General features: G+C 33.9%; 1 protein-coding gene across 14 annotated transcripts; it reads left to right on the top strand.

The window, feature by feature from the left end:
* The first annotated feature begins 4,100 nt into the window (after positions 1-4,100).
* Positions 4,101-11,774, top strand: LOC131167362 (probable galactinol--sucrose galactosyltransferase 2). 14 transcript variants are annotated; one of them, XM_058126146.1, is made up of 17 exons: positions 4,101-4,141; positions 4,259-4,330; positions 5,773-5,831; positions 5,919-6,048; positions 6,309-6,510; positions 6,853-7,100; positions 7,390-7,480; positions 7,670-7,718; positions 7,815-7,906; positions 8,033-8,140; positions 8,642-8,764; positions 9,435-9,987; positions 10,176-10,243; positions 10,362-10,496; positions 10,599-10,816; positions 10,977-11,065; positions 11,176-11,774. In XM_058126146.1, exons 4-17 carry the CDS (start codon positions 5,943-5,945, stop codon positions 11,539-11,541), a joined length of 2,448 nt encoding a protein of 815 aa, XP_057982129.1. In that variant the 5' UTR covers positions 4,101-4,141; positions 4,259-4,330; positions 5,773-5,831; positions 5,919-5,942; the 3' UTR covers positions 11,542-11,774. The 14 variants fall into 14 exon arrangements, with proteins under 14 accessions (XP_057982129.1, XP_057982128.1, XP_057982125.1 ...); XM_058126145.1 differs by having other exon boundaries at positions 4,102-4,141; positions 4,265-4,330; XM_058126142.1 differs by having other exon boundaries at positions 4,102-4,141; positions 4,265-4,330; positions 6,306-6,510.
* Positions 11,775-13,303: the final 1,529 nt, after the last annotated feature.

Below are 13,303 nucleotides of genomic sequence, written 5' to 3'. Positions count from 1 at the left end.
TTTATATATGATATGACTTACTAGAAAATATGGAAGCATGTGATTATTCAGTATGATATAATGAATGCTTACGAAAATATGAAATGTATTGTATATGTATAATTGCATTAAATGTTCATGTTACCATACAATTGTATTTAGTTTATTTTCCCTTACAAGATGTGTCTCACCCCCAACATTAATTAATTTTTCAAGAGACTCTGAGTGACCGGCGGGTCATGGTCGTCATTGAGTTAGGGATATTACCCCGTTAGGAGGGTAAGATTTTTATACTAGGGTCAGAATTATTTTGTGTTTGACCCTAGAGTTATTTTGATGTTTAAGAGGATGTATAAAAATATAGTTTTATGATGTTGTAGTAAATTCTGGTATTATGCTTGATAAATGGATGATTTCAATTTTATGATTGCTACTGCTTAAGTTTCCGCTGTGATTGACAGGTGTCCGTGTTACCTATAGGTTCGAGTTGACCATTTTATCTATTATGCGACATTTTATGTTAAGAAATTGAGGTCGCTACAATAGATGTGCTAAAATACGCCAGTGTAATTTCTATAAAGTAGCTCATATTACAAGCTAAATACATAAAAAGTTTTTATTATCATATTTTTGATAATTATTATACCTAATTTATGAAAATTTATATAAAAATCTTATTTCTTCTTATGTTTGTATATCTGTGTTTTAAATATTAAATATGTGACAAATTAATCTTATATTTGTTAATTTTATATATATAAAGAGGACTAAAAATTCTCATAAAATCGATAATGAAGTTTTCATTTTGTACATGCTAGATCATGAATTATTAACTGCATCCAATCTCTAAAAAAAATTCCAGTTGTTCTTATCAAGTTAATTATTATACCTAATTTATGAAAAATTATATAAAAATCTTATTTCTTCTTATGTTTGTATATTTGTATTTTAAATATTAAATATGTGATAAATTTATCTTATATTTGTTAATTTTATATATATAAAAAGGACTAAAAATTCTCATAAAATCGAGAATGAAGTTTTCATTTTGTACATGCCAGATCATGAATTAATAATTGCATCCAATCTCTAAAAAAAAGTTTAATTGTTCCGAACTTTCTATTTTGAAATAGAATATTTACCGAATCTCCATGAATAGGATCAAACTTTATTCCGTAAACTTATTTTTAACATGTTTATAACTTAAAAAATAGGTATACGTGAAAGAACAAATTGTCTATAATTTTTTCCTAATTTACCCTTCAAATTTTATTACGTAACTTTAATTCACAAAACTCTTCTTTGACCAAATGAGTGGCAAGGAAGAGCATTGGGTGCATCAGTAATCACAGATCACATGTGTGTGGTAGGTCAATGAAATGGGTCCCACTTACCTCTTACGTGGCCATGATGATCATGCCACGTGGATCCAGATATGTTTGCTCGTGAAGCCGCCGCTTGGCGCACATGCTTCCAGCACGTTCGATTGAAAAAATTAATATATTTTAAATTATATTTTATCAAAATTCACATAAATCTAAGCTTAAATTTAGAATTCCATAGTTTTAAATACATAATTAATGGACGACAACCAAGAGAGATAAATGGATATAAAGTCACCTTTCTTCTAATTAAATAATTAATATTAAATTAGAATATAAGTAAAATCATATAGATAAATAATATGTGTAAAACCTAAAATATGTATCTTTTACTTGATTCGTAATTCTCATTTTCATTGATAATACAATCAAACACGCATCTTATTTTGCTTACGTCACACAAGGGTCGACTCTTTAAATTATCGTTTGAATGAGTATCATTATGTATTGATACACTTAAATACGACACAATATTAAAAAAATATTTCTCGTATATAATTTTTCCTTGATCATATCCAATAATGAAATAAATGATCTATTTATTTGGAGAAGAATCTATTTTATCGTATAATTTGGTTTTGTAATTATATGACTGAAAAATTAATTACTTATTTTATAATAAGCATAATGGTTTTTACTTTAATTACATAATTTATTTTAATAACCATTTAACCATTAAACTTATTTAGTTTTGACTTGTTATTAATCTAAATAACCTATTTAATATTTTGAATTTAATATTACAATGGTTGTTACTCGTATAACACATATATAAAAGACGTTATTAATTTTTGAATATATAGAGATTACCAATAAGCTGTCTTTTTTACTTCCTTATTCTAGTCGGTAGTATGTTTAGTTCACAAACATTTGGTTTAGAATAAGGGTGAACATTCAATTGGCTCGATAAATTCGGCTAATTAATCGAATTAATTGAAAAAATTTCGGTTAAAAATTCTCATTAACCAAACCGACCGAAATTCCATATTTCGATTAACTGATTTTAACTAACTTAATATTTTAATATATACAAAATATAGATTTTAATATATAATATATAAAATATTTTAATATGTACTACATATAATTATTTTTTATTAATTTATACTATTCAGTTAATTCAACTAACCGAATAAACCGAACCCAAAAATCAAACCAAAAGCCGAAAATCGAAATTCAACAAAAATGAAAACTAAACCAAACTGAATAAATTTTTAATCGAATCGAACCGACCAAATTTGTTTGGTTAATTACCGAATTATGCCCACCCCTGATTTAGAATGCAACTTATTAAAAACTGCAGGCGGCAAAGTAGTTAAACTATTGTATTATAGATTATTCTGCTTTATTTTTCTCTTCTATTGTGAGTTATAGTTTTTAATTTCATTTGTAATTTTATTTTAAATTAGTGGGTGACCCATTGTGGTCAAATAAAATATTTACCCAACAATTTTAACTTTTCATCTTCCTAACAAGAGGCCATTACTTGCTAGCATTCAAATAGCTGACTAAAAATACTTTTATATTGTGTTTGGGAGCATGAATTTCAAAACTTGAATTTGGATCTGAGTGAGTTTGGATAAATTTTAACGTACATTTTATATTACGTCTATTCAAATCTAATAGAACTTCAAATCTAAGATCTCTCCCAAAATAAGATTAGTCTAAATAGAATTGACTTGTCACGAGACACAAACTTTCTCGTATTTTTGTGATGTTATTTAATATAAGAAAATAAATTAAATAAACCTTAAACGAGCCATCAATAATAATAATAATTTGATATTTAAAAAAAGAAAAAGAAGGGTATATATATTAATGCCCGATACACAATAATTATGAATTATTACACTAATAACATTGATGGCCTAAATTAAAGCCAAGTCGATTCAATAAAAATAACATGTGGTTTAAACAAATTAAGTTTAAGTGGGCAAAATGCTTAAAAATATGCATCCATTGTGTATTTTCTTATTTGATAAAAAATAATTTCTTCTCATTAACTTCATTAGTTCATTACAATTAAGAAAATAGAAAAAGGAAAATAAAAAAATTAAATTTTTCATTATCTTTTCTTTCCGAACTCTATTCCAATAAATAATAAAAAATTGTTCAAATCTAATTAAACCTTTAAAAAATTTAAAGATAAAAGCATCCAAAATTAATTTTTATTAATTTATTATATTTATATTTTTATCACTATCTTTAATAATTAAATATGAAAAAAAAATATTTTTCATATTTTTTTCAACATTTTTTACCATCACATTTAGTTAAAAATAAAATTTAATGAGAAGCAAAATTTAAATAAAGAATACAAAAAATCATGAAATAACTTCTACAATATTCTATCCAATTAAGTTCCATTTTACGTAAAATGTTCCAAACGGGGCATTACAAATCTTTTTTCATTATTTTTCTTAAATAAAATCATTAATTACATGTAAATTAAATTCATAATTTGTCACTTTATTTAATAACGCAGTTAATAAACGTTGATTTGCCGTCTAAGTTAACGTCACCGTCAAAGCGTCATTTATTTGTTTATTTTGGATTGCCTTTCTTGGCATTTACCTGAGAATTCTTCACGAGGCTCCCCATGCTGGCACTAAACCCAGAACGAATTATTCCACAATCGACCGTCCACGTGGCAGCATCCTAGAAGATACTTTCTTCGAACTTGCTCGACCTTTAACGCCGAAGGAGTATATTAATCCCCTGAGCTCCCATTTCCCTCTTCACTCGAGTGAGTCGCGATCCGCCATTGCTGAGTACTCCTGGTGCGTTTCTTTAAATCAGTCCTCGTATAAGACGCATTCTTCTTGTAATGAACTTCTGCTGAGTGATTTCGTTTCCTCTTCCTGAATTCTCTCTCGCCTTACTATTTCTTTTGTTAGCTGTAGCTCTTTCGATTCCATATCTCGGCAGCAGAGCTCGATTTCTGTGACCGGAGTTCAATCGATTTTCAGGTGAGTTTTGATTCGGAATTTTAGCGGTCTTGTGATATTTTTAGCGCTGGTGTTAAGATTTGATGCTTTGGTGTTTGAATGTCCTGGAAATGTTGCGTTTGTTAATTTTGAGGTGTGTTTACGGCAATAAATGACGAGGTGGTTTCGATGTGGACACCGCCTTTGAAGTTTCGAGAATCTTGCTTGAATTTCGAGTTGATTGTCTTAATTTTGTTTGAATTTAAATGGATTTTCTTTGATGCTCCGAGATCATTGCCATTTGCTCATGCATGAAGGAATTGGAAGAACATATTCCCGAGTTGGTTTGAATTTTCCTTATAAAACAGTATTTTCACGTAGACCACAAATTATGTAGGTCGATTGAAGCTCCGAATTAGTTAACGATAGCCGGCTTCATCTAATAAGTTTTTATTAAAAATTTTCGTTTGATTTTCTCCCTTTTTCTTCTGTCGTACAGCATCTGAATTTTTTGGACCGTGTTGGTTTCATGAATCTGGCTATCCAAGAACTGTTTATCCTATTCCCGTGAATTTTATTTCGGAAATTTTCTCCTAAGTAACTCGTTTTCCAGTAGCCGACTTCGTAGTATATGTTGTATATAAATTTTATGAGGATCTTTAGGGGAAGCCAAATTTGAACCAGGTCTCTTTGGTTAATTCATTGCTTTATTTTGAGTTTGTTTGGTATTATTTGTGCATGTCCTTGTGTTTTCAGATAATTTTTTATGTCATATAGCCAAAGGCCTTGTATATTATTATTATTATTATTATTATTTAAGCGGTATTGTTATTATTATTATTATTATTATTCTCTGTATATTATTACCGGAGGGTCGAAACTTAATTCTGATTGTATAATTTTGTTGGGAGATGCATGCACACAGAAGCCATAAATAACAGTAGCTTATAAATTCTGGAATTTTGTATCCGATTTTTGTTGGGAGATGCATGTCCAGAGAAGCCATAGGTAGCAGTGGCTTATAAATTCTGGAATTTCATGTTTGGATTTTGTTTGGAGAATCGGAGATTCTTGTACAGAGAAGCCATAAATAGAAACTGCCGATAAGTTCTAGAATTTCACATCTGATTTTTTTTCTTTTTCCCATACTTATAGCGTATCCATATGCCGCTATTGTAACATAATAATAGTGTAAGGTTTACACTTCACAATAATCTTTGCCCTTTGATCTTTTATTTCCTTAATTTACTTCCACAATAATGCTCTTGACGCAGTGCCAGTTCCCCCATTTTCCTCCATTGAAAAATTTTGCACGGTTGTGGAATAGAAAAAAATCACATGTTTCCAATTTTGATAAGAAAAATATTTTTGTCGAACATAGTAAGAACTATATTACTTGTTTTCCTAGCTATTGGATAATACACTGCTAAGGATGATATCTTTTATTTCCTTAATTTACTTATTCAATAATGCTCTTGATGCAGTGCCAGCTAGCTCCTTTTCCTTAATTAGAAAATTTTGCACGTTTGTGAAATAGAAAAAGGTAGCATATTTTTTCCAATTCTGATAAGAAAAATATTTTTGTTGGACATAGTAAGAACCTTGAGACAGTTATTACTTGTTTTCCTAGCTATTGGATAATACACTGCTAAGGATGATTGCATCAGCACCATATGTGCGATGCATACCTATTGCATGGAAGCATTGTGGCAGCTGCCACCCAAATGCACGCTTAAGCTTATGCATGAGTAAGGTTCAAGGTATGTCTATGCTTGAATTTGATCACTAGCAATGCCACTTACATCGGTATTGTTTGAATTTATGTCTATCTTGTAATCAAGACTATATTCTGTGTTGGTGATTGGTTTTGTAGTTTTTTGACATGTAAGACTAGTGTTTTTTTTTTTTTAACATTATCAAATTTGAATTGTTATCTTAAATTTATATTTTGTTTAAATAATGAAATATCTGGGTTACTATGAGTTAATCAATGTGGTTTGCATATGGTGGGCAGTAGCAGGGTGTGCAAAGATGACAGTTACTCCAAATATCTCTATCAATGATGGAAACCTAGTGGTTCACGGAAACACCATACTGACAGGAGTTCCAGATAACATTGTTTTGACTCCAGGATCTGGAGTGGGGCTCACTGACGGTGCATTCATTGGTGCCACAGCTTCTCATAGCAAAAGCCTCCATGCCTTCCCAATGGGTGTTTTAGAGTAAGTGGAAAGTATTCTTCAAAATTTATGGTTAACTCTTAATATCCTCTTTAATTAAGAATAGATTTAATATTTTTTAGCAAAAAAGAATTGTTTGTTTGTATATTAGTGTTATATAAAAGATAAAAGGCATGATGCATGTATGATAATCAAGTTGATCTAAGTCTAACTTTATGCTAACTATGGATTTCCAAACTATAAAAACGTTTGTGTGTTTAGTAGTATCCTATATTGATACTTGCATGCAATGGAAACATTGTCAGGTTTTCAGTAGGTATTACAGGGTGACTGACATGGAAATCAGTATCATATACTAAAATGTTATTTTTTCATTATCTACAGGGGTCTCCGTTTCATATGTTGTTTCCGATTCAAGCTATGGTGGATGACTCAGAGGATGGGCATGTGTGGGAAAGATGTCCCTCTGGAGACCCAATTTATGCTTGTGGAGAGCAAACATGGTGGTGAAGGAGATGATCTAGATGATGCCCCAACCATCTACATGGTCTTCCTTCCCCTCCTTGAAGGCCAGTTCCGTGCTGTTCTCCAAGGCAATGAAAGGAATGAAATCGAGATTTGTCTTGAGAGTGGTGAGTAGACTATGGCCAGCAAAAGTATCTGGTGTGGGCTGTACGCACCGTGCCATGTGGACCTAAGCTAAAGTCATATTTTCTGTTAATTCACTCCCCTCCCATCTGTCATTTATAAAAGGATATGGAGTGGAGCTGTTATTAATGTGAACACAATGAAAGCGGAGAAACCAGCCACACAGTCAATTGAATCAAATTAATGGAGATAATAGCTTCTGGAGAAGGAAAAAAATGGAGTTCGAAAGAACCGAAACGACTTTGTTTTTTGTGGTGTGATTTTATTTTGCAGGGGATGTTGCTGTCGAAACAAACCAAGGCCTTCACCTTGTCTATATGCATGCGGGGACCAATCCTTTTGAAGTCATCAACCAGGCTGTGAAGTAAGGCCATCACTTAAAGTTTTGTTTTCTTTTTTGCGTATTTGCAGTAAAATGTTTTTTGGAAATCACCAAAGCTGATACCTTCATAAAATTTCTTTTCAAAATATTGATTTGGGTTAAAAGTAGTTCTGGTAGAAATTGTTTTATCATGAGTCAACATCCAGCAACATTTGCTTTCTTATGTATCAGGGCTGTAGAAAAACATGTGCAAACTTTTCTTCACCGAGAGAAAAAAAAGGTAACTGCATCTAGTTAGTTTTTCCTCTTAACTCAACTGGGCTGTGTGGCCTGACTGGGTTTCTGAATGCATTATGTTAATTTTGTGATGGTGTAGTTGCCTTCTTTCCTTGATTGGTTTGGCTGGTGCACATGGGATGCTTTCTACACTGATGTTACAGCTGAGGGCGTCAAGGAAGGCCTTAAGAGGTACTTGAGAAAAGTTGGTGGTATTTTATGTATCTTGTAATTAAAATGCAAATCAAAATGCCGAACTGAAATAACTATTAGAAGAAGATGCAATTACTTAGGTGCATGCTTTGCTTGTAATTGCAGTCTGTCAGAGGGAGGGACTCCTCCGAGATTTGTAATCATTGATGATGGTTGGCAACAGATTGGTAATGAGTCCCAGGATGCTAATTGTGCAGTACAAGAAGGAGCACAGTAAGATCTCTCTCTCTCTCTCTCTCTGTTGGTTTTGTGGGCATGCGTGGGGGTAACAAAAAAATCAGTCAAAAGTGAAACAAAACAATCTGATGTATGTAGAATTGAAGTGTCATCCTCTCCCCTACACATGTAATACACACTTGCTTACAAAGACATGGTGGATTTAACATTGTTAAAACTACTAAAAATAGGAGGATTATTATTAGATTTCAATTAATTTTTTGAGAGATTAACTCTCCTTTCCTTTTGAATCCTATACGCAAAATCCAAGAAGTGAGAAATAAACTATTTGATGGATCATACATGGACTGAGTTCTGTTTCTGATTATTTGTTTTTGCAAAATTATGGTGCAGTTTTTGAGTGTACATATCATGTGATCAGATGAGCTTAAAGGATAACCTGTGTTTCTTTTCTATGCCCATTTATAATTTTTATGGCAATGTTTTGTTTGACTGTATCACATGGTTTTGGAATCGTTGTTGAATTATCTTCTGCAGGTTTGCAAGTAGATTAACAGGAATCAAAGAGAATGCTAAGTTCCAAAAGAGTGGCCAGAGCAATGACCAGGTTCCTGGTCTGAAGCACGTTGTAGATGATGCCAAGCAGCATCACAATGTGAAGTAAGTGGTGATATTTTCGTTCATTTAATGTTCTCTTTCTCTTATTGATTTTTAGTTGCTTTTGCTGCTAGTGGTGCATTTTCATGTTTAATTTTTTTGGTACGAACTTTCTCTTGGTATTATTTTCTTTTTCATGTATAGTGTCTTAACATTTTAGCAAGCGAGCCAGTGACTAAATTTTTACTCATTAACCTTCTATTTTTCTGTTAACTTTTATTGTAAATAGTTTTATCATAATGTAGTGCGATGTCCAGAAGTAAAATCGTATATATCTATGGCAAGAAGCAAATGAGTCAAAATTTTTCCTTGATGCTTCCCATTCTATTCGTTTCTTACCTAAATTTTTGTTAAACTATTGACTGGCTCAATGTCAGTAGCACTGCAAAATCCTGAAGAGGAGGAAATATAAATTTAAGAGGAGGGAGAAACAAACTGTTTCTAATTGTAGCGAAGATACTAGAATATATAGTTTGATTCAACATTTGCCAGAAAATTGTGCACGATTATGAACAACTCACAGGTTCCCTATCCATTGTTTTGCTTGTACATGTATGTGTATGTAATTGTAGCGAAGATACTAGAATATGTAGCTTGATTCAACATTTGCCAGAAAATTGTGCACAATAATGAACAACTCACAGGTTCCCTATCCATTGTTTTGCTCGTACAGGTATGTGTATGTGTGGCATGCTCTGGCAGGTTATTGGGGTGGAGTGAAACCAGCAGCTTCTGGTATGGAACACTATGACACTGCATTGGCATATCCAGTTCAGTCCCCAGGCGTAGTTGGCAACCAACCAGACATTGTCATGGACAGCCTGACAGTTCATGGCCTAGGACTGGTGCATCCAAAGAAGGTTTTCAACTTCTATGATGAGCTACATGCCTACCTGGCATCATGTGGAGTAGATGGAGTTAAAGTTGATGTGCAGAACATAATTGAGACACTTGGTGCTGGCCACGGTGGTCGAGTTGCTCTCACCCGTAGCTATATCCAGGCTCTTGAGGCCTCCATTGCACGGAACTTTACTGACAATGGATGCATTGCATGTATGTGCCATAACACTGATGGACTCTATAGTGCCAAACAGACTGCTGTGGTGAGAGCCTCTGATGATTTTTATCCTCGGGACCCTGCTTCCCACACCATCCACATTTCTTCTGTGGCTTATAACACCCTCTTCCTGGGAGAATTCATGCAACCTGACTGGGATATGTTCCATGTAAGTGAAAAGCAAATTATGGCTTTCCAGTAATTACTTGGATGAATTTGATTCTTATGTTGCATTTGGATCTTGGATTTGGATACAATTTTGTATTACATCTTATACAAATCCAATATAAATTCAAACTCAAAACCTCTCCAAACATAGGGTAAAGTGATTTTCTGTCATGAATATGTGTCTTGCAGAGTCTGCACCCAGCTGCTGAGTATCATGCTGCTGCTCGTGCCATCGGTGGATGTGCAGTATATGTAAGGTATTGCAATGTTTGATTTGGTCAGATTCCCTTCTGAGTGGAGAAGCCAAACAATTCTATTATAACCTAGATAAAAATGTCTGAATTGGATCTTGTATGTTCTTCCCTTCATAAACAGTGATAAGCCAGGCAACCACAATTTTGAGCTTTTGAAGAGGCTGGTGCTCCCTGATGGATCAGTGCTTCGTGCCCAACTGCCTGGTCGGCCAACCCTTGATTGCCTCTTTGCTGATCCAGCTAGAGATGGGACCAGGTTTTATATTTCATTATTATCTCATTGCTTATTTTTAAATGCCTTTCCTTATTAGAATATGTCACTTTGTGAGCAGTACATAATAAAACTTATGCTGCACAGCTTGCTTAAAGTATGGAATGTGAACAAATGTTCTGGTGTGGTTGGTGTGTTCAACTGCCAAGGTGCTGGTTGGTGCAAAGTTGCCAAGAAAACTCGCATACATGACACTTCTCCAGGAATCCTCACTTGTTCTGTCCGCGCCGCTGATGTTGACCTCATGGCCCAAGTTGCTGGAAGTGATTGGAATGGGGACGTAGTTGTATATGCTCATAGATCAGGTATATATTTGCTTATTGAAACTCCTCTCCACATAGCATACTAATGTGAGTTATAATAATAGGAGGATTAAGTAGAAGCAATATTTTTCTCGAGATTATTGTGCTTTTTTCTTTATTAAGTATGCACTGAAATAAATTCACCTTTTTCAATTAATTGCAGGAAGGGTAGTTCGGTTGTCCAAAGGCACTTCACTTCCTGTGACCCTAAAAGTTCTTGAATATGAGCTTTTTCACTTCTGTGCTCTTAAGGTAAAACCATTTCTAAGAGCATATATTGACCTTCTCTTCCTTCAGATGATCTATTACTTTTGACAAATTCTAATGGGAATGATTGATCTGATGAAAAACTATGGGTGCAGGAAATAGCAAACATATCATTCGCGCCCATAGGTTTACTTGACATGTTCAACACTGGAGGAGCTGTGGAGCAATTTGAAATCCATTCAGGTGCTTGTGTCAAGAATCTGGAGCTGTGGAATGGTGAAGTTGAGTCGGAGCTGAACCCCACTTCTCTCAGCGAGAGGGAATCTGCAACTGCAACCATTGTGCTCAAAGTGAGGGGATGTGGGAGGTTTGGTGCGTACTCATCTCAGCGCCCACTACAATGCAGGGTGGGTGGCGCCGAGAGCAACTTCGATTATGACACCACCACCGGATTAGTCACGCTGAATATTCCGGTTCCCGAAGGGGAGATGTACAGATGGCCTATAGAGATCCAAGTTTAAAATTTAAGCGGAGCTTAATTTTACTGCGCAAATGGAATTGCCATCGGAAATGTATCCACGCTATTTGAGGTGATCGAGTCAGAAAAGCTTTTTCCACAATTGGTGATGATTATGATAATATGCATGTACACCTGCAGAGAGTGTTGAAGGGCTTTTGGGGATCTTTGTGTTAGGTTCATTTATATGTAACAAAAAGAACTACCTAGAATGCATTCACACTAGGTTTTATCTTTTGATGCTGTCTTCTTCGTGATTCCATTTTTTTTTTCTTCCCTCTGATCACACATTCGCAATGATTCAAGTTTTAACTCAAGACCATGGCACTGCATGCTCCTTGTGCTACATCCATTTTGAGGGACTACAACTTCAGCGTTTTGCAGGGGCAAGAAATAATTGACAGAAACGAGAAGGCCAACATCAGCCTCTTTCCGCACAATTAGGCTCTCAAGTCTCTTCTTAAAAAGTTCTTCCCCATCTCACCATTGTCACACTTTTCCATAGCTATTGATCTCTGTCACCGCAATTTCACATAACTCACCATGGGTTAGGCCAAATTATAAGAAGCACTTTTTTCTATTCACTGCAATAATATCTTTGATCCGAATAGACTAATAAAGTTATTAACCACAAACATTTACTAATTATTTCTAAGAATAGCAAATTTTACACAATAAAATTTATAAAATAATCAATGCTTTGTATGATTTATTAATTTTACAAAAGACTACTTTTTGATATTTATACTTCAATAATTATATGAAAGTGCTAGATTAAGGTCCCTGGGTATGATTGGAACGTCTTCATAGGTACAAACTCCAAAAGGATTAATACAATGGTAGCAAAAAATATTTGACATTGTGTTTGGAGATTAAGAGCATGAATTGTGAATTTGAAATTTAAATTTATATTATATTTAGTTTAAATTTATAGAATTCAAATTTAAGGTCTCTCAGATGAAGGTTTTTCAAGTTTGAGGATGCAATACACAAATGAAATTGTAAGAAAACTACCGTAATGTTTAATATTGGTGGTATGAAGAAAATACGAAGGTGGTTTCGTTTGCTGTACCAATCCTCAACTCGAGGTCCTCCTCAAATAACTAATTGCCACGTGTCGTCTATCAAACTTTTCGCGCCATAATTTTCCAATGTAGCATATAGACATGGCAAATATAAAACCTGAACAGTCGGTCTCACCCTGCACTGCCGCACCTGCACCTCTCTGTCTCTGAGGTTCTTCTCTCTCTCTCTCTCTCTCTCTCTCTCTCTCTCTTTGCGATTTGGGTTTGTAATTTTCATGCAACTAGTTAGCTGAAATTTTCGTTTCCTAATTATATCATGCTCTCTCTGATCTTTAATGGACACTGTTTCGTTAGTTGGGGCAGACAAACGCAGTTTTGTTGTGATTGAAATAGTGGAATTCAAGTATTTCAAAGGGTTATTTCGCAGACTTTTTTTTTAATATGTTTTCTCAATATTTTGGCATTCACAAGTTTTTCGTCTCAAGAGATGATGGTTTCTTCTTGGTGTTTCAACTTGCGCTTTGCCATTCAGAATTTCAGGAAATGATTATTATTTAGATTTCCGAGTTCTCGTCGGGTTTCAAGCATAGGTTCTGAAAAAGGGTTTTATAAGATTGATGCAGTGCTCTGTTTCCCGAGTGGTTTTGCGAAACATTTTTTATGGGTTGTGAATGTTTTTGTTACTTGATTAATAGGTAGGGTCTATACTTCTTTGGGGTTTCTTGTGATAAAATCCATCTC

The sequence above is a fragment of the Malania oleifera genome, chromosome 11 (assembly GCF_029873635.1).
Source record: "Malania oleifera isolate guangnan ecotype guangnan chromosome 11, ASM2987363v1, whole genome shotgun sequence".
Classification (NCBI taxonomy): Eukaryota; Viridiplantae; Streptophyta; class Magnoliopsida; order Santalales; family Ximeniaceae; genus Malania; species Malania oleifera.
This window is presented reverse-complemented; position numbering and strand designations above follow the sequence as displayed.